This window comes from Neovison vison, chromosome 11, assembly GCF_020171115.1.
Source record: "Neovison vison isolate M4711 chromosome 11, ASM_NN_V1, whole genome shotgun sequence".
In the NCBI taxonomy this organism is placed as follows: domain Eukaryota; kingdom Metazoa; phylum Chordata; class Mammalia; order Carnivora; family Mustelidae; genus Neogale; species Neogale vison.
In genome coordinates this window covers 51,288,266-51,316,228 of record NC_058101.1, presented here as the reverse complement: position 1 = coordinate 51,316,228, position 27,963 = coordinate 51,288,266, and the positions used below count along the sequence as shown (strand labels likewise).

Here is a 27,963-nt window from a genome sequence, read left to right as displayed (position 1 = left end):
CATGCTCAAGTGAGAGATTAAGGGAAACTGGAGCTTAGCAGGAGGTAGGACTGGTAAGATTGTGGAACAAGCCCCTTCTCATGAACCTTGTGCTAATGTTCCACCAGCAAAGACTGAAATAATCCTGGCACTGCTTGTTTAAAACAAGTTTCTTTTTCTTGGAGAGTAGAAGCCATTAAGCTCAACAATAATAAACATTTGACTTCAAGACTATGTCCAAGAAAGATAACTGACTATGTAATTAGAGCATGAAATTTTTAGGAAAAACAAAATAGACTGGAAGCCTACTAAGTATCTGAGGGAAAGGTATTGTCAAGGAAACCCAAACACTAGCCACCCATCTCTAAGCCAGTCCCATGGCCTTGCCACTCTCCCACCTGGGACCCGTGCCATTACATCTATGCAGCTGCATGAAGGGCATCCTTACCTACCATTTACTCAGCTGTTGATCATGAAGAACCACAAACAACAGTTTATAAAGCAGAACCAGGAGTTCAGGGGAGTTATGGACATAAAAGATCCTCCCAAAGAGCAGATTGTCAAGACTGTCCAATGGCTGGCTAAAGAACATAGTCTACTGCCACAATAGAGAGTTTTGTCTCAACTGGTCCATCCTTGTCCAGCAAGATGTGTGTTCTATAGACTATAGACTACTGTGTTCTTCCCACTCCCTCCTTTTCTAAGTGAGTCCAACTGCAGTTCACAACCGTATTCAGGATATTGGGGGCCTGTTAACTTTTATTTAGATTCCTCGATTATGAAATCCCATATCCAGGTATGACCGAGGTGGCCACTAGTCACCCGGGGGTCTTAGGTTAACAGATGGATGAATAACTCATGAAGCCTGGGGTGGTAATCCCCAAGGAGAGGGTAAGAATATTCCATGTAGGTTGACCAATGTAAAAATACATGCTTAGGAAGAACTGTTGATATGAATGTGGACTAGCCAAATGGGTGAAACATGGCAGTCAGTAGAGTAGACTCCCCAACAGCCATTCCCCTCTGTTTCCTTCTTTGCTAACAGAAAAATAATTATGTTTCAAATGGCAATATTCCTGGCTCCTAGAATGAATCATGATTGGTTTTTCTACATAAATCATGACATTCCTGTCTATAGCTTTTAGGCAAATACTTTCCCAATCATCCTTGGAATTTAATCAGCCAAATGAGACCTAAGGAGTTCACTGGGGACAGGGAGGGGGTTAGATTTGACAAAATGAAATATTTTCTTTTCCTATGTGGAAAAATATGGAAGTCATTTTGTGACCATGAACCAGTGAATGTGAGGATAAAAACTCACAGGCTGGAGATTGAAGAAGAGGATGGGAAACTCTGGGACCATATTACTTGTCATGAAAACAAGTCAACTTTATAACTGATTCTATAGTTGAGATTTCTGTTATAGTTAAAAACATGTCCAATTCACAAATTGATCATATACTGTGTGTAGGAGATGGGAGAAGGACCCTTATGAAGAATAGAAGAAAGCAATGAAGATAAATGATCAATGAATCATAATTTCTTTTAAGATTATCTATCCTTGAAATGGTTATTTTAACAATGTATTACTTTAATTGACTCTCAATGTATATAGTATGTAGAGCTGTTAATGAATATACAAATGGTCAAAACCCTGTCAAAACAGACAAAACACAATAAATGGTGCTACATACAACTGAGTATTTACTGAACAATTATCAGTGGACGATAAATATACTGACAATATGACAATAGAAATTTATAGCTGAAAATACGCCAAGCAATTTACCATATCTTTACTTTTATCCACTTAAATCCAGCTTCCTAGAGGCTAATTCTATCACATGTTAATCTTTTCATATCCCACAGTTTTATAAACTTGGAGTATATATTCTAATAAGTGGTGTCTCCTCAATTAGTGGACTTCTAACCTTTTTTATCTTTTCATTTTTTTCTTTTAATTTTTTAAATTTATTTTTTATTAATATGTTTGATTAGCCAGCATATAGCAAATCATTAGTTTTTGATGTACTATAGTATATATAGCATAATATAAAATATATAGTATAGTATAAACTACTTTATATAGGAAAAACTACCATACTAGTTTTTGATGTAGTGTTCGACTATTTCTTAATTGCATTAACACCCTGTGCTCATCACCACATGTGCCCTCCTCAATACCCATCACCCAGTTACCCCATCTCCCCACCCATCTCCCCTCTGCAACCCTCAGTTTGGACTTCTAATTTTAAGGCCAGCTTTAGAAGACATTTTAGGACTATTTGTTCAGCCTCTTTGTTCATTCAATTCCTCTCATTATTATGCTTGTTTTTATTCATTAATTCTTTTATTCAACAGATTATTTGTTACTTCTCTAACTAATTCTAATTCTCAGTAGCACTGATCACTCCCCTTTTCTTGATCTCTGTGATGGCACACTGTACCAATTCGTCTCCTTTGGCATTGTTTGCTGTGTCCTTCCATGCCCTACTCCTAAACATTAAGGAGTCCCAGGATATAGTCCTCATATCCTTCTCTTTCCTACCCATGATCTTGCCATGAATGATTTCATTTGGTCTCAATTTTAAATAATATATATAAAACTCAAACATTAAATATCTTCAGCCCTAACACCTACCCTAAAATCTAGTATATCCAACTGCCTTCCTGAAATTTCCACTAAGATGTTTAGAAGATGATGGAACCCTAAGGGTTATATCCGAAGCTGAATTCCAGGTATTTCAATCCCTTCCCAACTTCTTCTCCCTTAGTTTTTCCCATGTCAGTAAATGATACCACCACACATGCTGGAGCTAAAACTAAATGCCTAAAGATCATCCCTACTTCCTCTTTATTCCCTAAAGTCAACTCATTAGTACATCTGGTCCACCTTATCTGTATGGTAGATTGATGTGAATCCATCTACTTCTCTCTTGACATTCTAAACCCTATATATCTCCTGCCCGGGATACCACAATAACCTGCCAACTCATATCCCTGCTTCCATTTTCTCCACCTCATCATGCATTTCCCATAAATTGGCTAGAGTGCTCTTTTTTTAAGTGTAAATTATATTCTGTCACTTCTCTGCATAAAGTGCTCATAATAGTTTCCGATCACATTTAGAGCCAAATCCAAACATCTTCTTCTAGTCTCCTAGGTCCTCGGCATGATCTGGCTCCCACCTACCTCTCTGACTCATCTCAAATCTTTCCACCTTACTCCCCATACTCCAATCTCCCTAACCTTGTTTCTGACCTTGTATGGTCTCAGTTTATTCTGTTTTGGGGTCTTTGCCAAAGCTGTATCACCTATCTGGAAAGCTCTTACCCAAGACAGTCACACAAATGACCATTTCTTGTCATCCAGGCCTCTACTCCTAACTCACCTCTTCAGTCAAGTCATCTCTGACCAATGAGTCTCAAGCAGCCACCCTATTATTCTCAGTTCATCATACTGTTTTCCTTCTTTCATAGCAAGTATTGCTAGCTGATATTTTCTTATCTATTTACCAACCGTCTTCCTCCACAAGAATCTATACTCTTTGAGATCAGGGACTTTGCCTGACTCTCTCATGGCTGTGTCCCTATTTCCTAGACACTCCATAGATGATCAATAAATTTTTGAATTGGTGATTTTTTTTGAGTTCCTAGGCACTAGAGAAACTTTCTAAAGCTCCATTTAGCTTCTTAGCCTTTAAAAAGGGGTTTTCTGTTAGATTCTTTGTGGTTTTAAGACTAATCAGGAAATATATTTTGGAATCAATTTTCCTTTCATTCAATCAAGAAATATTTACTGTGCCAAGAGTTTTGCTATACAAAGAAAAATGAGACAGCAGATTCATTATCTAGTGGTAGAGAATGACATGGAAATGAATAAGTATAATATAAATTGAGGTCAATCAAACTACTAAGAAATCTACCAATGTTGCCTTGTGCAAAAGGGGTCAGAAGTGGAGAGAAACAAAATCAGCAACAAGTACAGAGGGGATTGATGACATTGTCTACATACCAATGAGTCAAGAGTTGAGTTCTATAAATGAAACAAGGAAAATACTGCACTGGTTTCATTTCTCAATCCCATCTAATGATGCTGCCAAACATGACAATGACGAAAGGAGGGATTGGTGTTTTTCTGTCATGATGTTATTATAACCTGAAAGTCAAGCTTTACTAAATTCAAGGACACTATTTCCGAATGCCTTGTGTGATTCAGTCACATGCAATTCTATTTTAGCATTATGCAAGGTGAAGCTCAAGTAGGACTGTAACGAAATAGATGCTCTCGCAAGTTCCCCTCGCTCTCACAGCTGCCACACTACTCTTGGCCAGGTGCCACCTCTCTGCCTCCACCTCCACCCACTGCCGGTGGCCCATGACTTCCCATTACTCTCTGATCTCCAGTACAAAGGAAATTCTGCTAATCCTTGCCCAATGGAGTGGCTTCCTCGCCAGCCCTGTGTCTTACTCCAACCCACGTTCTCAACCCACCTACCCATTTGAAATACCTTTTTCCCCTCTTGCTTGTTATCCAAATGCTGCCAATTCCCCAACTCAAGAGAGACCCATCTCTTCCATGAAACCTTCCTCTCCAGCCACCAGCCACTACGAGCTCCAGCTGTGGATTCTGATAATGTAGGTGGTTTCACTATTCAAATAACAGATAGGAATTCAACAGTTTAAAACATCTTCATGATCACTATGACCATTTGTTAAACAGCCAGTGTGTGCCAGGCACCAGGGTAAGAACTTTACAGTTACCAATCCTAAACCTCTTAATAATCTCCCCCTTTAATAACAAAAGTGAAACTCAGGAAGGATAAGTCAAATAGCCTGTGTTCCTAGGACTTTAGTTTCAAGGCCAGGGTTGAGCATGCCTCTATCTAAACGCAGCTGTGCACATTAGCCTGCTAAAGTCTATCAATTGCCTCCAAGAGCCTATGCTGAGAAGCATCAGGAAAATATATATCCTCAGCAAGGCTCTTTCTCGAAGGATGTTGTTTATATTATTATTATAGAATATTAGTGAAACAATAAAATAACCATATGAACTTTTTTTTTTATTCTCTGTCGCTGCTATACCAGACTGTCACACACTTGTGGTTTAAAACAACACAGAGCTATCACCTGCTAGGCCTGAAGTAAGGCATTAGACAAAGGCATTGGCAGAGCTAGATTCCTTTCCAGAGACTCTATAGAAGAACTTACTTGCCTTCTGGAAGCCACCCACATACACTGGCTCATGGCCCCCTTCTTCCATCTTCAAAACAACAACCCTGTATATCCCAGACCACCCTTCCTTAATGACATCTTAATGTGATGGGAGCCAGTCCACCTTTAAGGACTCCCAGTGACTGTGTTGGGCCCACTTGATAATCCAGGAAAATCTTCCCATATCAAGGTCCTTAACTTGATCACCTCAGCAAAATCTCCTTTACCATGTAAAGTATCCCAGACACAGACCCCCCAGGGCTGAAGCATATATGTCTTCAGGGGGCCTGTTTCTCTCCCTACCACACCAAAGCATCTCTTAGGGTCACACTCCACCTCCCCACCTATAACTTTCTGGGAAGAGGGACAATACTCCGGAATGTTGAAAAAGTGGGACCGAATGGAAGCACTAGAGCAGAAGAGAGAGGCCTATGTATTAGGAAGAAAGCAAAAGTAGAAAGCAAGTGCCAGCATCTGTAAAGCCATACCCACTTGAGAGCTAGGACATCCCACCAATCATTTTTAAGAGTGTATTTGTAGTTCTGCAGCTAGAGAATGAGTTACAAATCATCAATTTCCTAGGGCACATGGGTGGCTCAGTCATTAAGCATCTGCTTTCGGCTCAGGTCATGATCCCAGAGTTCTGAGATCGAGCCCTGCATCGGGCTCGGTGAGAAGCCTGCTTCTCCCTCTCCCACTCCCCCTGTTTCTGTTCCCTCTCTTACTGTGTCTCTCTGTGTCAAATAAATAAATAAAATCCTTTTTTTAAAAGAAACGAAATCTTGCCATTTGCGACAACATGGATGGAACTAGAACGTATCATGCTTAGCGAAATAAGTCAAGCGGAGAAAGACAACTCTCATATGATCTCCCTGATATGAGGAAGTGGTGATGCAACATGGGAGCTTAAGTGGATAGGAGAAGAATCCATGAAACAAGATGGGATAGGGAGGGAGACAAACCATAAGTGACTCTTAATCTCACGAAACAAACTGTGGGTTGCTGGGGGGAGGGGGGTTGGGAGAAGGGGGGTAGGGTTATGGACATTGGGGAGGGTATGTGCTTTTGGGTAAATTGGAAGGGGAGGTGAACCATGAGAGACTATGGACTCTGAAAAACAATCTGAGGGGTTTGAAGTGGGTGGGGGGAGTTTGGGGTACCAGGTGGTGGGTATTATAGAGGGCACAGCTTGCATGGAGCACTGGGTGTGGTGAAAAAATAATGAATACTGGGGCACCTGGGTGGCTCAGTGGGTTAAGCCGCTGCCTTCGGCTCAGGTCATGATCTCAGGGTCCTGGGATCGAGTCCCGCATCGGACTCTCTGTTCAGCAGGGAGCCTGCTTCCTTCTCTCTCTCGGCCTGCCTCTCTGTCTACTTGTGATTTCTCTCTGTCAAATAAATAAATAAAATCTTTAAAAAAAATAATGAATACTATTTTTCTGAAAATAAATAAATTGGAAAAAATCATCAATTTCCCTTTTTATTTCCATGTTTAACATTCAGCTCACAAGATCTTGTTTGTAACTAATATAGCAGACCTATCAGTCATCTAGGAGACATCTGGGGACAGATGTAAAGAGTAGAAAGAACAGAGGCTGTGGAGACATATGGACATGGACTGAAATCAGTCATATACGTGCTCTGACACTTGCTGTGTGACCTGCAGCACATTGCTGAACCTTTCACAGCCTCAATCCCTGTATCTGTAGAATGGGGACAATTCTACTTACTCACAGGATTGTGGAGTGGATGTGGGGCTCTAACGCAGTTACACAAGTACACACACCTGGGGTGGAATCATCATTAAGCCCCCTCCAACCAGTCTGCCAATGTGGTTGCAAGTTTAGCGAACAGAGCAAGAACATGATCTTCATTTTTGGATTCTTTTCCACTCGCCCACTCAGCACCTGGAAGAATGCCTAGCCCAGAGTAGATATCCAATATATATTAGTTGAACCATATTAAAGTTTGCTTTTCCTTTTGAATCTTGAGAATAAACCTCTGGTTTGGCTCAGTGATGAATTCCATAGTCAGGTTGGCCTAGAAAGACCTAATTCTCTGAAACACTCTCTGGAGATCTTGGACACTCATGGACGATGTCACAGTATTCAGACACAGGCTGTGAAACATAAAAATGGTCTTGTACATAAGCCATGGTGGATTATTAACATATAGAATAGATTAAACTACACAAAACAGCCCAATTCCCCACATCCAGCATAAAAAATATCTTTAATAAGAGACCAAGTGACAGCTAGATGAATGCTTTCCAGAAACCCCAAAATGGATTTAAATCACGAAATACTCCGTAATCAAAGAATGAGCTGTCTCCACCCAATGTTAAAGGGACATATAAATTAGGAAAAGGAGGATTTGGGGGAAAAAAATCAACATTTCAGATGCTAGACAGCATTTTCTAATTCTGGTCATTCATAAACCCAGAACTGAGGAGAGTCTGAAGTTGTTCAACTCTTATAGAAATAGTAACTGTTTGTTATAATCTCCCAATTAAGTTATAAGTTATAAATCTATACCATTCAAACATTTATCCCCACCCTCTTCTCAGAAAATGACACTGTTCACAGGATATGATCATGGGTGAGCACAACATCTCCCCAAAAACCTAACCTGTTCTCTGCTGCCTCATAAAAGAGACCCACAACTTCTTCCCAAGTTCTACTTGTATACCTTCCTGCTTATGCATTTAGTCAATAAATATTTGGGCACTGAGGATATAGTTCTATACAACAAGCCACCAGTGGACGAGGACAACTCAGTCTCTTAGGGGGAACCCCCCTAGCAGTAAAATACTGCACAAAAAATATTCAGGACTTTGGAAGAGTGAACTGTATCATTGCAGCTAGACCTCCAAGGCATAATATTAAGTGAAAAATCTTAAGAGACAACTTTTGTATAAATTTTAAGACATACACATTGCTATGGTCTGAAGTCTGTATCCCTCAAAATTCATATATTGAAATCGTAACCCCCAATGGTGACAGTACTGGAAGTGGGACCTTGGAGAGGTGATTAGGTCATGGGATGAACACTCTTATAGGAGAGTCCCCAGAGAGCTCCCTAGCCCCTTCCACCAAGTGAGCCCACAACAAGAGTCCAGGCGTGACACAGGTTAGGGCCCCCACCTAACCATGCTAGCATTCTGATCTTGGACTTCCAGCCTCCAGGAGTGTGAGCAATAAATTCCTGTTGTTTACAGGCAACCCAGTCTGAACAGACTACGGCATGCATAACACCTATCACATACTGGTCACACGTACCTACATCTACACCAGAAGGATGTTAGAATGCACTGAAAGGATACACACCAAATTCATGGTAGTGGTGGTAACAGCAGGGAAGAGGAGATAAGACAGGGAATGTGGAAGGTGGCAAAAGGGATGATGACTGTATTGTTAACATTTTATTGATTTTATGTAAAGAAGGCTGGAAACCAATATTTCCTAAAACAGTGAACTATTTACTTTGGGTAGGAAATCCTCAGGAGCTTGTTGTTTACAGTCTTCCATAGTTTTAGAAGTGGTTGAAATTTATTTTTTTAATATTTTATTTATTTGACAGGGAGGGAGAGAGAGAGAGAAAAAAACACAAGGAGGGAGAGCTGCAGGCAGAGGGAGAAGCCGGCTCCCCACTGAGCAAGAAGCCCAACGTGGGACTTGATCTCAAGACCCCAGGCTTATGACCTGAGCTGAAGGCAGATGCTTAACTGACTGAGCCACACAGGTGTCCCCCAAGTGGTTGAAATTTAAATAGACAATTGTATTGCAGCACAGTAAGCGTCTTTTAGGCATAAACCAGGTAAAATGGTGATATAATAGAGAAATGTTTCTATTTGTTCTCAGACCGTATCTCTCCACTGCCCTGACAAGTTCTGTGCCTGTAAACATGTACAAGTGTTTCCTATTGGACAAAATGAATCTGCCAGTTCCAACAGCTGCCATGCAGCAGCTGCCCCCACACCCCTCTTCCTTTAGAATTCTACTTACTAGAGCGGCTTACACCTGCTTCTCTTCATTCCCTCACTCACACCCCAACCCTTTGCAATCTGGCTTCAGCCCCACTAAATTGCTCCAACCTCCTAATTGCCAAATCATTTCAGTTCCCATCTTCCTTAACCATGCAAAGCACTTAAGATAATTGACCCACTACTGAAAGAGCCTCCTTCCCTTGGCATCCGCAGTACTACTCTTGGCTGTCATTCCTTATGCCTTCCCATATGCTCCATCTCTGACCCCTTCCCCAGTGCCTTCTCCCTGGAGCAGCCAACTTAGCATTAGTGCGCTCCCTAGGATTCCATTCTGAGCTCCGTTCTCTCCCCTGTTCTCACTGCTTCACCTGCAATGCACTGGCTCGTAAGTCTGTGTTCCAGCCCCTCCTGAGAGCTAGATGCCCGCCTTCAGTGGCCAGCTAGCTTCTCCTACCTTCTGCACCAGCAACTCACCCTCAGTAAGTCCCAAAGCAGCCACATCCTCAAGATTCTCACTGAAGGGTATAGCTAGACACAGGGCCATTTTCTTAACCTCTACTTTTCCTGCCTTCATTCCAATGCTTAGCAACTTACTGATTACAACTGCTCTATACCTCTTCAGCCTCACACCTCCTCTACATCTGCCATGCCGCTTTAGTTCAGATCTCCCGTTTCACACTGGCTGTACGGCTTTCCCAGCTAGTCCCCTCGCCTTCTATGGAACTACCTCCATCATTTCCTTCTAAAACACAAATAACTGCCATTCCCATGTTCCACATATTTCCCTCACTCCCCGTTGCCTGCAGATTTTAATTTAAATTCCTCAATCATAAATGCTAGTGTCTCAAACGATCTACCACCACCTACCCTTCCAGCCTCGCTGTGGCCACATCTCCCTATACTGCCAATAATCAGACCACATGGATTTTCTCACTATTCCCTGAAGGCAGCTTGAATTTTCACATAAATCTGAGCTCTGGCACATGCTCTTCCTATGACCTCAGAATCCTTTTCTCTGTCACTGGTTGAACCCCAACACACTTCAAGACCTCGCTGAGATGCCATTTCCCTTAAGGGTTCCTTAATTTCTCTAGGCAGGTAATTATTCCTGTGTCTTTGCTCCCACAGAACTTTGTGCTTGCCTCTCCTTTGGGACAGAAGTCACATCAGTCTGAGAATGACATGCCCCTCCCTCCTAACGGACAGCAAGGAGGAGATAGATCTTTGTGGTGATTTCTTTATGAAACACATATTTGAGAACCTTACTATTGGATGCTTCTGCTCGAGGCATGTGGAAGACACAGTAAACAAAACAGACATCTATATTCATGGAGTCAAAATTCCAGAGCACTGAACTGTAATCCCTCAATTTAAGGCGAGATTCAGAGATGTTTGTTTAAATCATCATAAGGATGTCATGAAACCCAAGAATGGTAACACCTATTCCCACGATGGCTTTGGTGTGTCATCCTAGCTCATCCCCTCAAGTAGATCTCATCGTTCACTTTGATGCAATCCTGCAAGCACCAGGCAGACAAATACACACATACTATAGGATCCTTTAAATACACAAGGCTTGGGGGCCTGGGTGGCTCAGTGGGTTAAAGCTCTGCCTTCGGCTCAGGTCATGATCCCAGGGTCCTGGGATTGAGCCCCACATCGGGCTCTCTGCTTAGCGGGGAGGCTGCTTCCTCCTCTCTCTCTGCCTACTTGTGATCTCTGTCAAATAAATAAATAAAATCTTTAAGTTAAAAAAATATGCAAGGCTTCATCTTTTTCGATAAAAGTATCCCTTCTCAGGAAGGCCTGTAGGAACCTCTTCACAAACGAGTAGAAAATCACACATGAGACTTAGGTAGACGATGTCAACCCCAGTTCCCTGCAAACCAGCAGGTGTCAGACCCATACAACATGGATCTATGAAACAGAAAGAACAACAAGTGATTTCTCTGGGGTTGAGGAAGAAAATGCCCATATATTAGGAGTAGTAGTAACATGTATTATATACCTTCCTAAATTTATCAGGCACTAGCAAATGTGGGTCTTGCATAATAAGTATTTGAATATCTGTACAAAGAGATGGAGACTTCTCTGGAATTGGTATCTTTATGATGAATGAAACAGAAACTCAGAATGCAGACTGAGGGGCACCTAGGTGGCTCAGTGGGTTAAGCCTCTGCCTTTGGCTTGGCTCATCATCTGGGAGTCCTGGGATCGAGCCCCTCATCAGGCTCTCTGCTCAGTAGGGAGCCTGCTTCCTCCTTTTTCTCTGCCTGCTGATCTGCCTACTTGTGATCTCTGTGTCAAATAGATAAATAAAATCTTAAAAAAAAAAGAAAAAAAAAGAATGCACACCGAGTGTGGCAGAAACCAATCAAAACAGAGACTGAACAATGCCAAAAAGTTCTCAGTGGGACAGATGCCACCGGCCTAGAACACTAAGGAAAGATGTATGGCTAATAACATCATGGCAAGGTAGCAGCATTTGACACTGGATATTTCTATCAGCGAGCATAAAAATATATGGATGTTAACTGGTTTCGTTTTTTTTTTTTTTTTTAAGATTTTATTTATTTGTCAGAGAGAATGAGAGAGAAGGAGATAGAGATAGGGACAGACAAGCAGGGGGAGCAGCAGGCACAGGGAGAAAGCAGGCTCCTCACTGAGCAGGGAAACCAATACAGGACTCAATCCCAGGAGCCTGGGATCATGACCTGAGCTGAAGGCTGATGCTTAACTGACTAAGCCACCCAGGCGTCCCAGAAATTAACTGTTGATAAAACTGCAAAGAGTGCATTGCAGGTCACTGATAGTTCCTCACCACTCCCTGCTCACTGCTTTGTCCTGGGCTCTAAAATCTAGTATATTACACTTTTCCCTTTATACTGGTCAAGGATAAACAGAAATGCCCTGCACAAGAGGTCACTGGGATCAAACCTTTTAAGTTTCATATTATTTATATTATTTTCTAGCATGTTTTTTATCTAAGAAAAAAAGGAGTTATAACTTATGATTAAATCTATAAAAATGAAGGTACATGCTTAACATTTTTTTTTTTAACAGATGTGGATACAAGGCAAAAACACTTTGGAGACTTCCAAGTTCTAGATTCCAAAAGGTTAGCAAGGACTTCTAAGCAACAGACCAAAGTCAGCTTTTGGAGGTTAGGCAATTCAGAGAAGAAAAATAAATGGCAGGGGGTGGGGGAGTGGGGGAGTAGATTAGAGGAGAAAATAATTCCAGATCCCACAAAAGTTGCCAGTATAAGGCCATCATCAGTGGTTTGCTAGTCACTAGGATAATAGCCCTCTGCTTTTTGCTGAGTGGAGGGATCAACGCCAGACGTGATGTGGTTATTTGGTTAACTTGATCCCCTGCTTAAAACTTCCAATTACTCCTCATTGCCATAGGACCAAGTACAAATCCTTAATAAAAACCTCAAACTCTGTGGGGTGCCTGGATGGCTCAGTGGGTTAAAGCCTCTGCTTTCGGCTCAGGTCATGATCCCAGGGTCCTGGGATCGAGCCCCACATCGGGCTCTCTGCTCCTCGGAGAGCCTGCTTCCTCCTCTCCCTCCCTAACTGCCTCTCTTGCCTACTTGTAACCTCTGTCTGTCAAATAAATAAATAAAATCTTAAAAAAAAAAAAGAAAGAAAGAAAAAGAAAGAAATACTTAAAAAAAAAAAAACCTCAAACTCTGAACCATCTGGCCCTGTCTCCCTCTTCAGTGTTATCTTCTGTCCTTCTCTTTTTTATTTTCAGACTTTCATCAGGTCTTCAGAGAAATTCTGTTCTCAACTCCTGTCTATCTCCAAGTGTCATTCAGATGTCAACTTAATTTCTACTCTTTCAAGGAATTATTTTCTGACTCCTAAGACATATTCCATTTCCTTCCCATATGCTCCCGTAGCATCCTTTACTCCTTATTGTAATATTCTCATCATGCTGCTAATGCACTCTTGAAGGTCTTTCTTCCTTGGTAGGCTTCTGTGAGGAGAAGGTATCTGTAACCCCCAAGCATCCAGAATAACGCTTGATTTCTAAGACACGCTAAATAACTGTGTTGATTGGAGTGAAGCGGAGTGAAATGCCCTGAGATCTGGAGAGGAAGAATTTCTTTGAATTCCCCAAGTACTTGCTTATCACATTCCATGATGGCACATTCCATGAGTTATGAGTCTTACCTAATAATCATAACAGTGTTTGATGGTTTTATTTGTAAATTTAAAGGCATTCCATTATCCATTGGTCAACAAATATTTGCGTGTCCCTATGGGTCCTGATAATAGCCCTTACTTATCTCCTTACTCTGGGTTGCAGACACCAAACAATTAATTAAAACTGCATTCATGAAGGAACAGTATGAGAAGGACTTGTGACTTATTCTGGCCGGATGGAGGATGGCTGGAGCTCACCGCTTGCAGTAATGCGATATATTCTCAGTCAGTTAGTCTCGACAAGAGTGCCTGTGCCCTGTGTCCACAGAGTGGGCTGGAAACACGGATGCAGGACCAAGCAGTGGAGGAAGAGGGCGGGGGAAAGGCAGCTACGCAAGTAAAATGTACTGAATCAAAGTCATGAATTTGGAGGCAATCACCTATGGCCTCCAACAAAGGCTCCCCTGTGCAACGCACTTTCAAAGCCCCATCTTCCCCAGCCCCTTACCTAGAGCTGGCTTGCCCACCTGAGTCACTTCCACCAGCCCTTCCACTCAGGCTCAGGGAGGCCCTGCAGGTTACTTTCACTAACACTCAAACTCAAGCACCGATGGTTCTTTTTCCCCAACCCACAAGGCGGGTTATCGAGGCTCCCATCCACCAACACGTGGACCAGGCACTGGCTTTGGAGCCTTACCTTGGATGTGATCTAGAAATTCACAGGGAGGTTTTTCAGGTCATCAGCCCTTTACTCTTTTTACCACCCAAAGGCACACTCTCTGCTGAATTGAGCACAGGCCTCCCAGAACCACATCAGGTTAGCCCACAGTACCCTGCCCAGGCAAGAATGAGAAGAGAGTACAGAGTATAGGTTGTGTGTTCATTAACACCGCCATCATTAATATTGCCACTATCCTAATCACTAGCTGTTTGGACAGGTTGCTCAACCCCTTTGAGCCTGAATTTACTTATCAACAAAAAGGGTATTTAAAACTATCCAGGATCTCTCTTGCCAGGATATCCCTCCAATATCCCCAAATAAGTGGAAATTTTGACCCTATATACATACACAGACACGCAATTTCCTTCTTCTGTCTTCTGGATAATAACTTCCTAGCAGCATAAGCAAAGGCCTTTCCTCAGTTGCTGAAGTTTGAGTGTAGAGCCTGGTTAAGAGCCATTTTTTCTTGGTCTCCCACCTAACTTCATACCCACATCCAATTGGTTATAAAGACCATCCATAACGCCACAGGAATCTGCCACATTCATTTTCTCCACCACCACCACCCCTACAAAACTGGTCAATCCATGGGGTGCCTGGGTGGTCAGACATTAATTATCTTCCTTTGGCTTAGGCCCTGATCCCAGGGTCCTGCGATCGAGCCCCACATCTGGGAGCCTACTTCTCTCTCTCCCACTCCCCCTGCTTGTGGTTCCTCTCTCACTGTCTCTCTATCTGTCAAATAAATAAATAAAATCTTTTTTTAAAAAATCGGTCGATCCAGCTAAGGTCTGGACAAATGCAATGTTTCCTCAACTGACCTTTCCACCTGAACACTCCCCCTTCCTTAATCTTTCCTATACAGCAGGATAAGACAAATCTTCTTAAGGTGTCATTTTTATTATGCCATCATCTTTCTGCAAAATCTTGAATTCTTGCCCACTGAATCAAATCCACATTTCTGAGACTCTCCCCAATCTCATTTCTCAGCATTGACACATCTCGGGACAACCATCTCCTCCAGTCAAACTGCAGCCTCCATAAATCCCTTCCTGTCACCCACTAAATGGTCCCTTACAACCTATCTAAGCCCCACTGGTCACATAACGCCCAGATCACAGCCTGGCCCTTCATGGCATCCTCCCCAGCATGTCACCCCTAGGTGGCCTCCCCTCCCTCCCGCATCAGAGAACAAGATTATATCTTCTAGAGAACAAGTACCCTTTCTTCAGAACTCACTCTCTCCAGGACCACCCATGTGCTCCCAATCTCATCACTCTCCTGACTTGCCATCCTCAGAATTAAAAGAACTTTTTCTCTAGCCCAAAATCATTATGTAAATGACCCCAACCCACAGGCTTTATTTGACAGGCACTGCACTGAGCCCTTTACAGACATTAGTTCTGTTACTTCTCAGTGCAATCTGTCAAAATGAGTCCTCTTCATTGATTTACCATTCAACACACATTTCAGTGAATTCTAACAGGGAAAATACTAAAAAATAAATATACACAAAATATAGGTACATATATACAAATCACAGTATATAAAAATGATATTCTATTATAGAAGTATATTGCATAATTTTTTTCTTTGAAGGATTCTATAAAAGCTATGAATGAAAGTAAAATAAGGCCAAGGAGTAGGGAAACACACATGAGTTGTTTTATCAGATGAAGTCATTTGAGAAGTACTATTTTAATGAAGAGCTGAACAAATGAGGAAGCAAGCTAGTGGAGTATATGGGGCAAGAATAGTCCAAGTACACATAAAAAACTAAGTTACAGAGAGGCCATGTGGCTTCCTAAGGTCACACAGGAACAGACATAGTATCTGAACCCTTGTTCTGACTCCACAACCTTATTCTGAGACCCCAGTCTTCATGCCCCATTAATGCTCAGCAGCAGTTCACTCCGGTCACTCACTGTGTCTTTTTGAAATTCTTGTATTCCCCACTAGGTGATAACCATGGACCATCTATGCACCAGGCACTGACCTCCATGACATTTTCCTCTCCAATTTCTTCTCTAGCTGTGACATTTTTCCTTAGTTTTGTGTCCATCGCTCACCTTTCTTCTTCATCCTAGACTCTGCCCCTTATTCAGTGTCATGTCTTTAATTACCTCTGCTCTCTGCAGCTGACTCCCACATTTGACTCTCCAGGTTAGTTTGTGGGCCAGCTTCTTGGCAGTAGGGACACGCCTCATTCATCGCTCTATTCCTGATACCTGTCACAACACTAGATGCTCAATAAATGTGTGCTTCTCTGAAATCAATTAAACTTGAACTCCATGATTCCAACTGCCTTTGGGACAGCTGACCTTGATTCTTTCCCAGTCGGAATCAGTATTTCTAAAAGTGAGCATGTTATCATCTCTCCAGAACCTGTTTTCCTCCTATGTTCCTGGCTTCTCATCATGGCATCACAAGGTCCCCATCACCAGTCTCCCCACCTGTCTCCTTCCCAGTCCTCCAACCCTTCCCATCCCCACTGCCTTTACCCTTGAGCAAACGCTGTCTCTTACCTAGACAAACACAACCACTTCCTAATGACATCCTTATCGATGACGCATCCTACACAACCACGTAAAATTAATGTTCCTCACCCTGTCACTCCTAATTAACTTCAACTGGCTCCCCACTGCCTGAAGAACTCAATCTCAGTCTCTCCTTCCAGGCCCAGATAGCCCAGTAACTACTCCCATCTCCATTTTGAGGGAGGAAGGCCTCCTTAAAGGCCTTAAATTTCATAGCCCCAAACTGGATCTCACTTCCTTTCAACTAAACTTACCCTGTATTGCCCATCTTAGTAAATATATGCTGCCCATTGGTGACCCAACCCAGAAATCTAGGTTTCCCAGGCTCCTCCTTCTCCCCCGACCCCTATTACCACCTGTCATCAATCCCTTCTTTTCTTCTATCTTGTCTTCTATCTTGTCTTGTCTTCTATCTCACATGCACCTTCTACTCTCAGCCATGTCACTGATGCTTTACCATGTTCCTCAATATGCCTCACCTGCAACCCCACCCCAGCGGGAACCCATGCCTGCTGTTTCACCCCCTTCTGGCCAAATGTCAGTCACTGCAGTTATCTTCTCAACAAGCAAATGTGATCTCACTGTGCTCTTGATTGGAATTTATCAGTGTTCCCCACTGCCTTCATGTCCTGACACTGCCTCCTTCTCCAGCTCCCATTTCACTGTTCCCTCCTACCCCCAGCTTCACTGCAACACACACAACTTCACACTGTTCCTTGACTGCACCCTGTGTTCTCTTAGGACCAGCCATAGACTCACAGCTCTCCCCACCTCCAACATCCATCATCCCACCTAATGCCTTTCCCGGGAAAACTCTTTCTCCTCCTCCAGCCCCATCCAGTCTAGGGAGCATTCTCTGACCCTACTCAGCCTACAAGAGTGACTCATGTCTGTGTTGCCAAAGCACTCCACACTGGACACTGTCATAGGATTTTCCAAATGCTAATTACCATCTTCCATGTCAAGCTCTTTAACTAGACTCAGGGCTCCCCATGAGATATCCTCATCCCTGTATTCTAGCCCTTTGAACAATACTCAACAAAAAAGAGATGTTAATATGTTTCTAGAACTCAGAACAATATTTGACAAATAATAGATATCTATTATGTTTTACAAAAGAATAAATTGGCTCACATTTGAAAAATCCCCTACTGATAACAGGGAGTAGTAATATTATCTAGTCTATAGGTTAGTGCTGTTTCTCTGTGTAATGTTTGTTTTACATTTTATATGACTCTGTGAAACCAATATCACTTAATAACAAATCATGTGGTTATGTAAGGTCCTCTCTGTGCTCCCTCAGCTTATAATTTCATAGTAGACAAGGACCTGCTGATATCCTCTTTCAAGGACATACTCTAGGGTACTGTGAGGGTATTTAGCAAGAGCCTTTGAAAATCAGGTAAGTTAACATACTCTACCCTATCAGTACATGATTCAGAACAAGTAGGATTTTGGGGTGGAGAAGGAAGATCAGATTTAAAAGCTTAATTCCTAGACTTTAAACAGCTAATATGCCTTTTGCTATTCAGAAACATTTACCAGCAGTGTCCGTCCTCCAGTAGGTAATTGATAAACATGTTTTAAGTGGATGTCTGTTGAACAACATCCTCAAAACTATTTATAAAACCATCAAAACAAATTGCATTAAGACCAAAGTTATAACTGTCACTGCTTGAGATTTGAAATTCTATTCTAATGATAGTTATGAAAATCTCATGCTCAGGGATCCAAAGATAAATGTAACTGTTTAAAATTGCAAGGTTTCTCACAAATTATGTCCATGGTTCAATCTTCCCAGTTCAGTGTTTGTAGATTTTGCACTGTCAGTATGTATCCTGCGAGGTGAACAATTCTGAAAGTTACCTTAATGACTAATTTTCATTTGGAATCTATATTCCCCACTCTGACTAGGAAGGTTTATAGGGTTCAGCTGCAAATCTAGTACTTAAATCACATCAGAAGGGCTGGTGTTTATTACTCTGCAGCTTTGCAGTTTTAGATGCTTTGCCTTTTTAAAACTACCTTACAATGCCTCCATCAAAAATGGAATTTATTCTATAACACACGGCAGGAGAAGTCCCTCCCTCTTTGTCCCTGCTTAAGTCTGTATTCTACGGTCTTCGGCTTTCTTTTTCCATGTTTCTCAGTGTCTGGTTCTGAACGCTCATTGTTTTATACTTGTCCCCCCAAGATTTCCCTCCCCACCACCTTCAAATTAATGTAATGCACCTGTGTTTCAGAGCCTGCACCAACCCTCTGATCACAACTTCAGCAGGAAACAAGGATGAAACCGGACCTTGAAAGGAGAGGGAATGGGAAACAGATTGTGATAATACTGTGTGTCTCAGTAGGAAGAGACTTGGCTTTCAATTAAAGGGAGTTTGGGGAAATATCATGGAAAGCGTGATTTAAGAATTCTTGGGGAAAATGTGAGAGAAAGGTTTGGCAGAATCAGATTTTCACAAATGCTCACAATGTTAACTCAGGTATAATATTCTCATGGTCAATGGTTGACTGCACAAAATTCAATTTAAAAATTAGAGTGATAGTCCACTTAATTTTTTAAAATTATACACTAATTTAAAATGCCTCCACCTTGACCAGAACATTATTTAAACTGGCAGTAAGAGAGCTGGGAATGGTCAATTACTTTATGATTATCTTTAAACAGAAGTTATTACCCATTCTGTACTCTCCAAGCTTCAAAATCATATTTGTTTTATGAGAAAAAAGTGCACTTCTTCAGAGAATCCCAGCATAACAGCTCTTAAAAATCTTGAAGAACATGTAAGTAACATCAGGTCTTTAAGTGGCCAACAGATAAACCCATATTACAGATGGAAAGATAGAAGACAGGAAGAAACTGGGCAAGAGAACAAATACAGGATTGTGAGCACAGTTCTTTTAATAGCTTTGTTTTTTACGGCCCCAGAAAAAGGAAGGTCAAGTTCAATATCACAGTTTGCTTTCACTGCATTCACTTGGAAGGGAATGCCGCCTCTGCCAACTGCAAAGAATCTTGTTTTTCAGCACCCTCCTCCCTTCATCCTTCCCTCTGTGATGGCAGTGAATATTTTAAAATAGGCACGTTTAGCTATTTCTTTTCTCCCCTACTCAAGTATACACACCTGGTACATACTCAGTAAATCTCTCTTGAATAAACAGTAACCTTTCTGAAGGCCATCTCCACATCTTGCTGATCCCAGCAGCAAGGAGTTTCTTTGTAAATATTTGCTGAATTAAACTCGTGTCATCATTATAGAATCTATCCCTATAATCTAGGAGTGGATAGGATTACCACCACTTGATAAATGGAGAAAGAGGAACAGGGGCCTTCTACTCACTGGCTATTTCACATGGTCTTACCTTTCTAAGGTAAGTTAAAATTTCTCTCAATTAAACCCCTCTCCAAATTAAACTTGCTCTCAGGACTTGATTTGCAGGGTTACTTCTGAAATGCCTGTTAGTTCCATAGTATCGTTTTGTTTTGTTTCAAATTCCCTGCAGAAACAACAAGAATGGAGAGCACACTTCCATGAGCCTGAGATGGGCTGGAGTACAGAGTTTACTCTCACCTTTACATACGACCGTAATAGAAGATATTGTAATTCACGCAACAATTCTCTGGAGCACAAACATACACAAAGAACATGGATACATGGTTTGGGCAAGACCATTTTTTGGTAAGTAGTTTCTCATTCTGGTCTAATGGAAATGGATTAAATTGCAAAAAAGCACAACCCGAAATAAAGCCCCTGGCAGAATATCCATTCTGAGATACAATTGCACACGTCCTTTTCACCCAATTTTATTATGAAACTCATGAAGGCATTTGGAAGTCACATGTTCTCTTATTAAAAATTACTAATCATACTGGGGGACAGCCCCGGGGACACCTGAGCATCTGTAACGCAACGCACTGACCGTATTACAATGAAGACGTGAGAGAGAGAGTGTGTTCTCACATAGACTGCGGTAGTTACCGTAGCAATCAAAGCTGATTCTGATTCCCACTTGGGCTGCAGATACTGTCATTTCATAAATAAACTGCTTCACTCAACAGAGCCTTCAAAATATTAAAGAGTGTTGACGTCTAGAGATGAAAGTCTGTTTTTTCCTCCAAAACCTTGTTAAATTTACAACCTTGCCCATTTACAACTGCTGCCGTAAAATAGGTTGATTGCTCAGTTTTACTTAAAGAAGTCATCGGGGTGGAATACGTAAGGGAAAGAAGTTTCTAAAAGGTCAATTATATATCCAAAGGGTATTTAAATATATCTGAAAGGGCATTTCCAAAGGGAGAGCCATTCAACCACACCGGCTGTTTGTTCAGAAGGAAAAAATCAGCCCATAAGACAGGCATGGAGGCCAAGTGCTCCAGAGGGCAAATTCTCTATGTGTATCTCAGTTCGAATTAGTCCTTATCGTCCGAGTGTGCGGAGAGCGTCTGTGTTTCAACACTGTGAGCCACTCCTTCTCAGAGTTCCTAATCCACAGGCACGTTGCACACATCTAGAGCTGCCTAAGTGTGACCCGCTCACTGAGCGATGAGAGGCATCCAGCCACAGAGGTAGGAGGAAAAGAGCTGAACCCTGTCATCTTCTCAGCCCTGCCACAAGATCCAGCCCCTTCCCAAGACCCTCCCTATGAAGCCAGATGGTCTCTGTGAATTCTGATATGAAATAAATGAATATATACACCATGAGTAACGTTTCCAGTTTCTTCTTTCCGTTCCTTTCCACTGTCACTGCTATAATTGGAGAAAAAATTTACCATTTGATAAGGATAATGACAAAGAGGCTAATAATAATGGTAGGTGGTGGTATAGCCAGTGAGGCTCTAGGCTGGGAAACATTAGGAAGGACCACTCTGTAATGTGAGCTCAGACTACAGCAAATCACAATCATGATTCAGAGGGAATACTCAACTAATCTTCCCACTCTTATCTGCAGGGGAACCAAAAGAGGTCAAATTAACTCACTGGGGGCCCCTCGGACTACGACTCCTAGAGGTGGTAGTTCGGGAAGGTTATTAAGGCTGAAGGAAGAGTTGCAGCAACAGCATCCAAAGACAACCTTGACTATTGCTCTGAATACACAGAAAACACTGGGTACTTACTAACCCCTTCTTCAGAAATAATGTAAGATCTCATAGCAATGCATTATGGATGCAAATGCATGCACAGAAAGGAAACATGCTCTTTTGATGTTCTATTACTATCCATATAGACCTGGCCCACTGAATGGAAAAGACAGGGAACCCAAAAGGAATGTCACTTCCAGTAGATACTTACCAAGCAGTCAAATGTGAATTATAATTTGGGGTCTTCAATGGATCTATCCCCGGGCAACCCAGTTTAAATTCAATTAACCATGCCTTCAGCAGATTTTCTTGTGAACCACTGTGCCAGTACTTACTAGGGTATGAAAACGGGTAATTTGTGTATGATCCTCCCCATCAAGGAGTTACCATTTTAAGAGCTGCAAATGAGATGAACATGCTTAGCTTATTCTGTCTTGTCATTCAGATATAGATCAAAATAAAAGAAAACATGACCTAAGAAAACTCAAAGCAGAATTCTTTGGGGAAGAGACAGGGAGAAATCAATAAGGCTGCACAAGAAAGACACTGCATTTGCATTAAGTCTTGAGGGATATGTTCAATGTGAAACAATTAACAATGTTCAGTGGGCAACGTGGGGGCAGAAAGTTCATTCGAAGCAGTAGGTACAACTTGAGATGAGCTTAAGATAGGCACACTTAGAGAATAGTCCAATTTAGCAGGTCAAAGTGCAGACCTATAAGTCATGGAAGATAATGTTGGATTGGAAGATTGTCAACATACTGTGGGAGGCCTTCCTATCAAGCTAAGGAAACTGTTTTTAGTTCTATAAGGCATTAAAATCATGGGAAGGCATTAAAAGGTTTTGCACAGGTTAACGACCATACTCAAATCAGTTTTTAGTGAATTTGGTTGGTTTTGAGTGCGGAGGCACTTGGTGCAGACAGGAGGCAACCATCGTGGTCTGGGAAATAACAAGAACATGACCTTGAGTGTACAATGAATCCTGGTGTAGGAGCTAGACATAAAGCCAAGATAGAATCAATAAGGCCTGGGGATGGTTTCCACAGGGAAGGGGAGGCAATGATTAAGGTGGGAAGTACCACAGATAAGTAAACACTTTTGTGGGTTTGTTTGTTGTTGTTTTTTAACTGTAGTTCTCAAATAATGATGCTATCATTAGCAAAATTTAGAAAATAAATTGTTCTTTGAAGAGAGGACAGTCTTTTCTAACATGTTACTTTAAAGTGCTAGTAAAAATCGCTGATAGGTCTGCTCAGCCTCTCATGGAAATGGACTGGAAAAGGATCAGTCGAGAGCTAGAGTAAGACTTCTGTAACAAAGATGCACCAAGACCACAGTCTGATTAAAAAAAGAATGTAGGAGAAGACAATTAAGACAAAAGTGTCTGGAAAGTTGCACAAAACAGACAAGGAAAGAAATAAAGAACAGAAAAAGAGATCTGAGAGAATTAGGAAGAACTAGAATAACACATTCACAGAATCCGAGGGAGACTTCATTCAACAAATTATCTGTTGTTGAGCAAATGTACCATGTGAGGGTTCACGCTAGATGCTGGGGATACAAGGTGGGCAGAACACAACAGCTCTGCTCCCATGAAGTTCATAGTTTTCTAAGGAGTGTTGACAAACAGCACAAAGCATCACAGGGAGTCTGGATGATATAAATTAAGATAAGACCATTAGGACCTTTATACAGATGCACACTTCGAAAAAAATAAAAAGGATGCCCAAGGATGAATAAATTTATAATGACAGGTGTACTTACAGAAACTTAAACCACTTTTAAGGATGGCAAGGGCCCATGGAACAAAATATACACTCCTCATCCCATCCTTCTTTCCTCCCCACCCCCACTCTCTGGTCTGTCTCTCTCACACACATACATACACTTTAATCTGCTTGAAATAAGAAGGGAGGCTATTAAGTAAACAAGCACACTCCGCTATGAAATATTGAAATGTAACATTATCCACATGTTCTAGAAAACCTGTGAGGACAAGGAAAACAAAAGGACAAAGAAGAAAAAGAAGAAGAACCAGCAGCAGCACCACCACCACCACCATATACTTTATCTTCAAAAGATTCAACCACTATTTGGTCTACGATTCTGCAGAAATCTTGCACACACATTTTATATTACATGGCTCATTAATTTCCAAACCATCCATAGCCTTATTTTATGAAACACTGCATAAGAATTGGCCAAAAAAAAAAAAAAAGGCACAGCAAAAGGAGGAGAGGGGTTGCTTAATTTTAACACTTGGATCATATCATTTGCTTAGTACCTTCTTACATTTAATGACATGAATAAAACAGAATAATGCCTGTGTGATAAAAAGCTTTTCCTGGGTTATTCAGCATACACAGACTTTTCACTGTGACCCATGTGGAATCACTAATTTGGATTCGCCTTACCCTTAATAACACAAAACAAGCTGGATCATCATACATCTGTCAACAATACAAAAATCACAGAGGTTTTTCACTCCAGTACTGCTGGTTTGCAAACCCCAGACCTTCCCTGGGTAAAATCTGAAACTGGCCTCCATACACAGAGGATAAGAAGACCAAAGAAAGAGGCTGACCACTCCAGACTGGTAGATGGCCAATGCAATAAGCAAAGGAACTTACATAGGAGGCTTGCAGTGGGGGCTTCAGGAGAAGATCTCCTGCCCCCTAGCCAGAAACTTATAAGTTCATATAGAGTCCTTAGAAGAGCTCAGGACTTCCAGATGGCCTCAGCAGTACCTCTCTCTCTCAAGACTATGTCCTTGAAAATAGTTCCTGCTTTGGCGGGCAGAACATACATTCCAAGGGCAAGGGAGCAGGGGAGGAGCTTCCAGTGGTCCAGGTCTAGCTGCTGGATCCACAGTAGTCATGTCCTTTGGATGACCTCCTCTAACAATGACTGAAATGTCCATGCATTTCCCTCCCCACTTTTAGCTGTAGACTACATCACATAACATATGCCATCCCTAAGTTAGATGGCACAAATTGAGGACACCGATGAATAATCTTACAGGGCTTTTTTTTTTTTCTTTTTTAACTCCGACCTTATTTCTGATTCTCTTTCAAATATACTGCTGAATTATCATCTCCCTCTGTCTCTCCACTGGTAGCAGGATTATGTTTGATTTCATAGCCAGGGAGCAAAATAGTAAGAATAGACAATTTTGTGAAAAATATATTCTGGGCAGGCTTTTGATATAATGTGGAAGCTGGTGACAGGGAGGCTAAAAGTGAGCACCACAATTTTTAAGAAACCTTTTCTATTTGTACTTATTTACGAGATGTCCATTTTCTGCACTCTAGCATTAAGTGTTTCAACTACAGGGGTTTAGAGGTGATGTTCATCAGTTAGCATACTAAATACATTGCCCGCTAAAAGAGAGCAGAGAATAAACTTTTTTAGCTATATTTTAAAGTTTGAGTAACCCAGTCCAACCTTCCTGCCATCTTTCCTACATTTCCCTCCTATTTATCCTTTCATGTGGTTTTCTCCTTCATCTCTCAGCAAACCACTTTTCATAGCATTCTGGATCTAGAGTCAGGTCATAAAACACACATACACACACACACATGCTTTTCTCTAATTCCTCTCATCTTTATTCATTCTTCTCAGTCTGATCCCCCAGTTAAATTTTGTTTCAGTTCTGATTAAATCATTTTATAAACCTCCATCCAAGAGGCATATATTCAAGGGAAAGCCATCATGGTCATGTTGGAAGTTATGCAAATGTCTCACTTGTTTGAAAGCAAACAAGAAATCAGGAGCTATTATTTTAAAAACAAGAACTGAAGGTAGAGTTCAAACCTTTAAAAATGACAGTCCTTCCTTATCCCAAGATTAAGGAAGACCATTCTATATCTGAGCACAAATAACCAAAGTATTTAAGCATGTATTTGGTGGAAATATTATAGACTACATATTCAGGGGATCATTCTCAAATAATATTAACCTTGAAATTGTAACAAAACAAGAACAAAAAGATGCTCCAAGCTTCTTTTCCTTTATTCTTCTCATATGACAATGAACTCTAAAAACATGCAACACAATTCAAGAAACAGGTGTCAAATCAATTCAAGCCAGAAAAATCTTCACTTTTGGTCTCACCTTAACCAAGATATAAATCGACATCTTTCTATTCTCCAAAGGAACAATGAACACATGCTGATTTTAAAAATGGTACTAAAAGTATTTTTTAATGTATCATCCTCCCCAGATGTGATTTCATCTTTGTTTCCATTTTATCTAACAAATAGAGATTATGGCCACCTGTGGCACTGTGAATAGACTGGACAAGCTGATTCTATCCCCATCTGGCCAATTAAAGACTAGGCCCAGCCAAAAAGCTGTTATCAGTGAGTAGCCAGACAATGCAAGCCACCCTCTTCTCCAGACTTTCTTGTACTAATCTATCTTCAAGTTCCCACCGCTGTCTTGTGCATGAGTGCAGTTCCCAAAAAGACAGCTAGCTCTCCACCTTATTCTTTGCCAAAGGAACAGCAAAGACAGAGACCCTATAAACTCAACGATTTACTTAGCCTTCTACACTTAAAATGCCATTCTGGAAATAATCCAATTTCTTAACGATTTTCAGTATCCCTCATAAAATATATCCTAGACATACTTGGTTCATAATGAGAGAACTATTGCCATAAGTGAAACCAGAACTAAACATCAGTACAGGTCAAACTTGGGACTTTAAAGGTAATGGTCATATGCTTTTTTTTTTTCCCCAGCCTGTAACAAGCTAAGACTTTTCTCTTTAAAATGTCAAATAAGGCTGGTGTCCTCCCAGTTACAATGACCTTAACAATATATTAGAGAGGGAAGACAAGAAAGGAAAAATCTCCATATTTCAATGTTCAAATTAGAGTTGACAGACTCAAGTTGTCTGAAGTGACTCCATTTCCGTGGATATAAACAAGTAGAATGTGGAAATACCTCCTTCCCTGCAACTCAAGTCCAAGCGTGTCATCCTATAAATCTATGCTAGAGCCATATGTACGACCCCTCATCTTATATAATCTGGGAAATGTCCAGCTCTCCATTAGCTTCATATGTCCTGCAACCCCCTTCATTCTGTTTATGTCTCCTCTAAAGCTCTTATACATGGGAGCCACCTAGAAACAAACTGATTCAACCAAAGGTGCTGTGGGGGTGGGGGAGGCGGGATATCTTATCCCGTTTCACGATGGATCCCACTAAACTCATCAAACCATGTCCTTCCCTTGCTTTCGCAGAATATAGGCTACTCTGAAAGCCAAACACCTTGCAAAAGAGGACCGGGTACCTTTCCAAGGCTGTACTGTATATAAATTATTTCCAAGTGTCATTGAAGACCATTTTCTCTGAACACACTAAACTGAGGCTGGCAATAAAACAAGACGCACGCTCCTGCTGAAGAATCTGACCCGAGAAACATTCCGCCTGTATGTTACCAGGAAACCAAAATAGAGTTTTAATGAAGAAATGTTTGGGAGCATAAAGGAAAAGTGGATGAAGAGGATCAATACTATTTCAGCTCTTTTATCCCCAGGTGTTAGGGGAAGGAAGTGTGTCTGCAGTCATCTGGCCGATGCATAAACAACATGGGAAATTTTCAGAGAAGGCAAAAGTAGGCACAGGATCAGATCGCAGGGGACCCCGCCACCAGCGAGTTTCACACACACTTCAAACAGCTCTTCTTCCCGACCTGGACCTTGCGTGCACCCCCCCTCCTTGGTACCCCCATCCCCGCCGCTCCCACCTCCCCTTCCCAGTCCCGCCTGGGTGGCCATCTCTCATGCAGCAAAGGCAACAAGCGTCCCCAGCCCCAGCCGAGGAAGGGGGTCCCCGTCTCAGCTCGCGAAGGAAGGAGGGGAAGAAGGGCGCCCGCTCTCATGCTTAAAGCATCCTACCGCCTGTGGAGCTCGCCTCCTCCAGCTGAGCCGAGATGCTTTCCACCCTCCTCACATTCATCTTCGGGGACGCAGGGTGCAGGAGCGGGACTCGAGAGTCGGCGGCCCAGAGGCGTGTGTTGACGGGTCTGGCACCGGAGCGCACTCGCCGCTCGGCCCGGGGCGTCCGCGGCGCTGGGAGCGCGAGGCGGCGGCGGCGGGCAGGACGCGCGGAGCCGGCTGCAGGTGCGGCGGAGGCCGGCGGGGGGCGCCGGGGGCGCTGCGCGGCGCTGGGCGGCGGGGGCGCGCGGGCGGCCTGGAAGCGGGCGCCGTGCACTGTACACCGAGAGCGCCGCGCCCCCTCCTCTCGCGCGTTTCCGCGCCGTCCCTGCCACCTGCTG

General features: G+C 42.1%; 1 protein-coding gene across 2 annotated transcripts in view; it reads right to left on the bottom strand.

Annotated features, from left to right (window-relative positions):
* Nucleotides 1–27,723, bottom strand: part of KCNIP4 (potassium voltage-gated channel interacting protein 4) — a 1,144,126-nt gene extending 1,116,403 nt beyond the window's left edge. For both annotated transcript variants that reach the window (XM_044225907.1, XM_044225911.1), the window contains exon 1: nt 27,584–27,723. In XM_044225907.1, the coding sequence (XP_044081842.1) occupies nt 27,584–27,644 (61 nt within the window). In that variant the 5' untranslated portion in view covers nt 27,645–27,723. The remainder of the gene's footprint in view (nt 1–27,583) is intronic.
* Between the last annotated feature and the right edge of the window lie 240 nt (nt 27,724–27,963).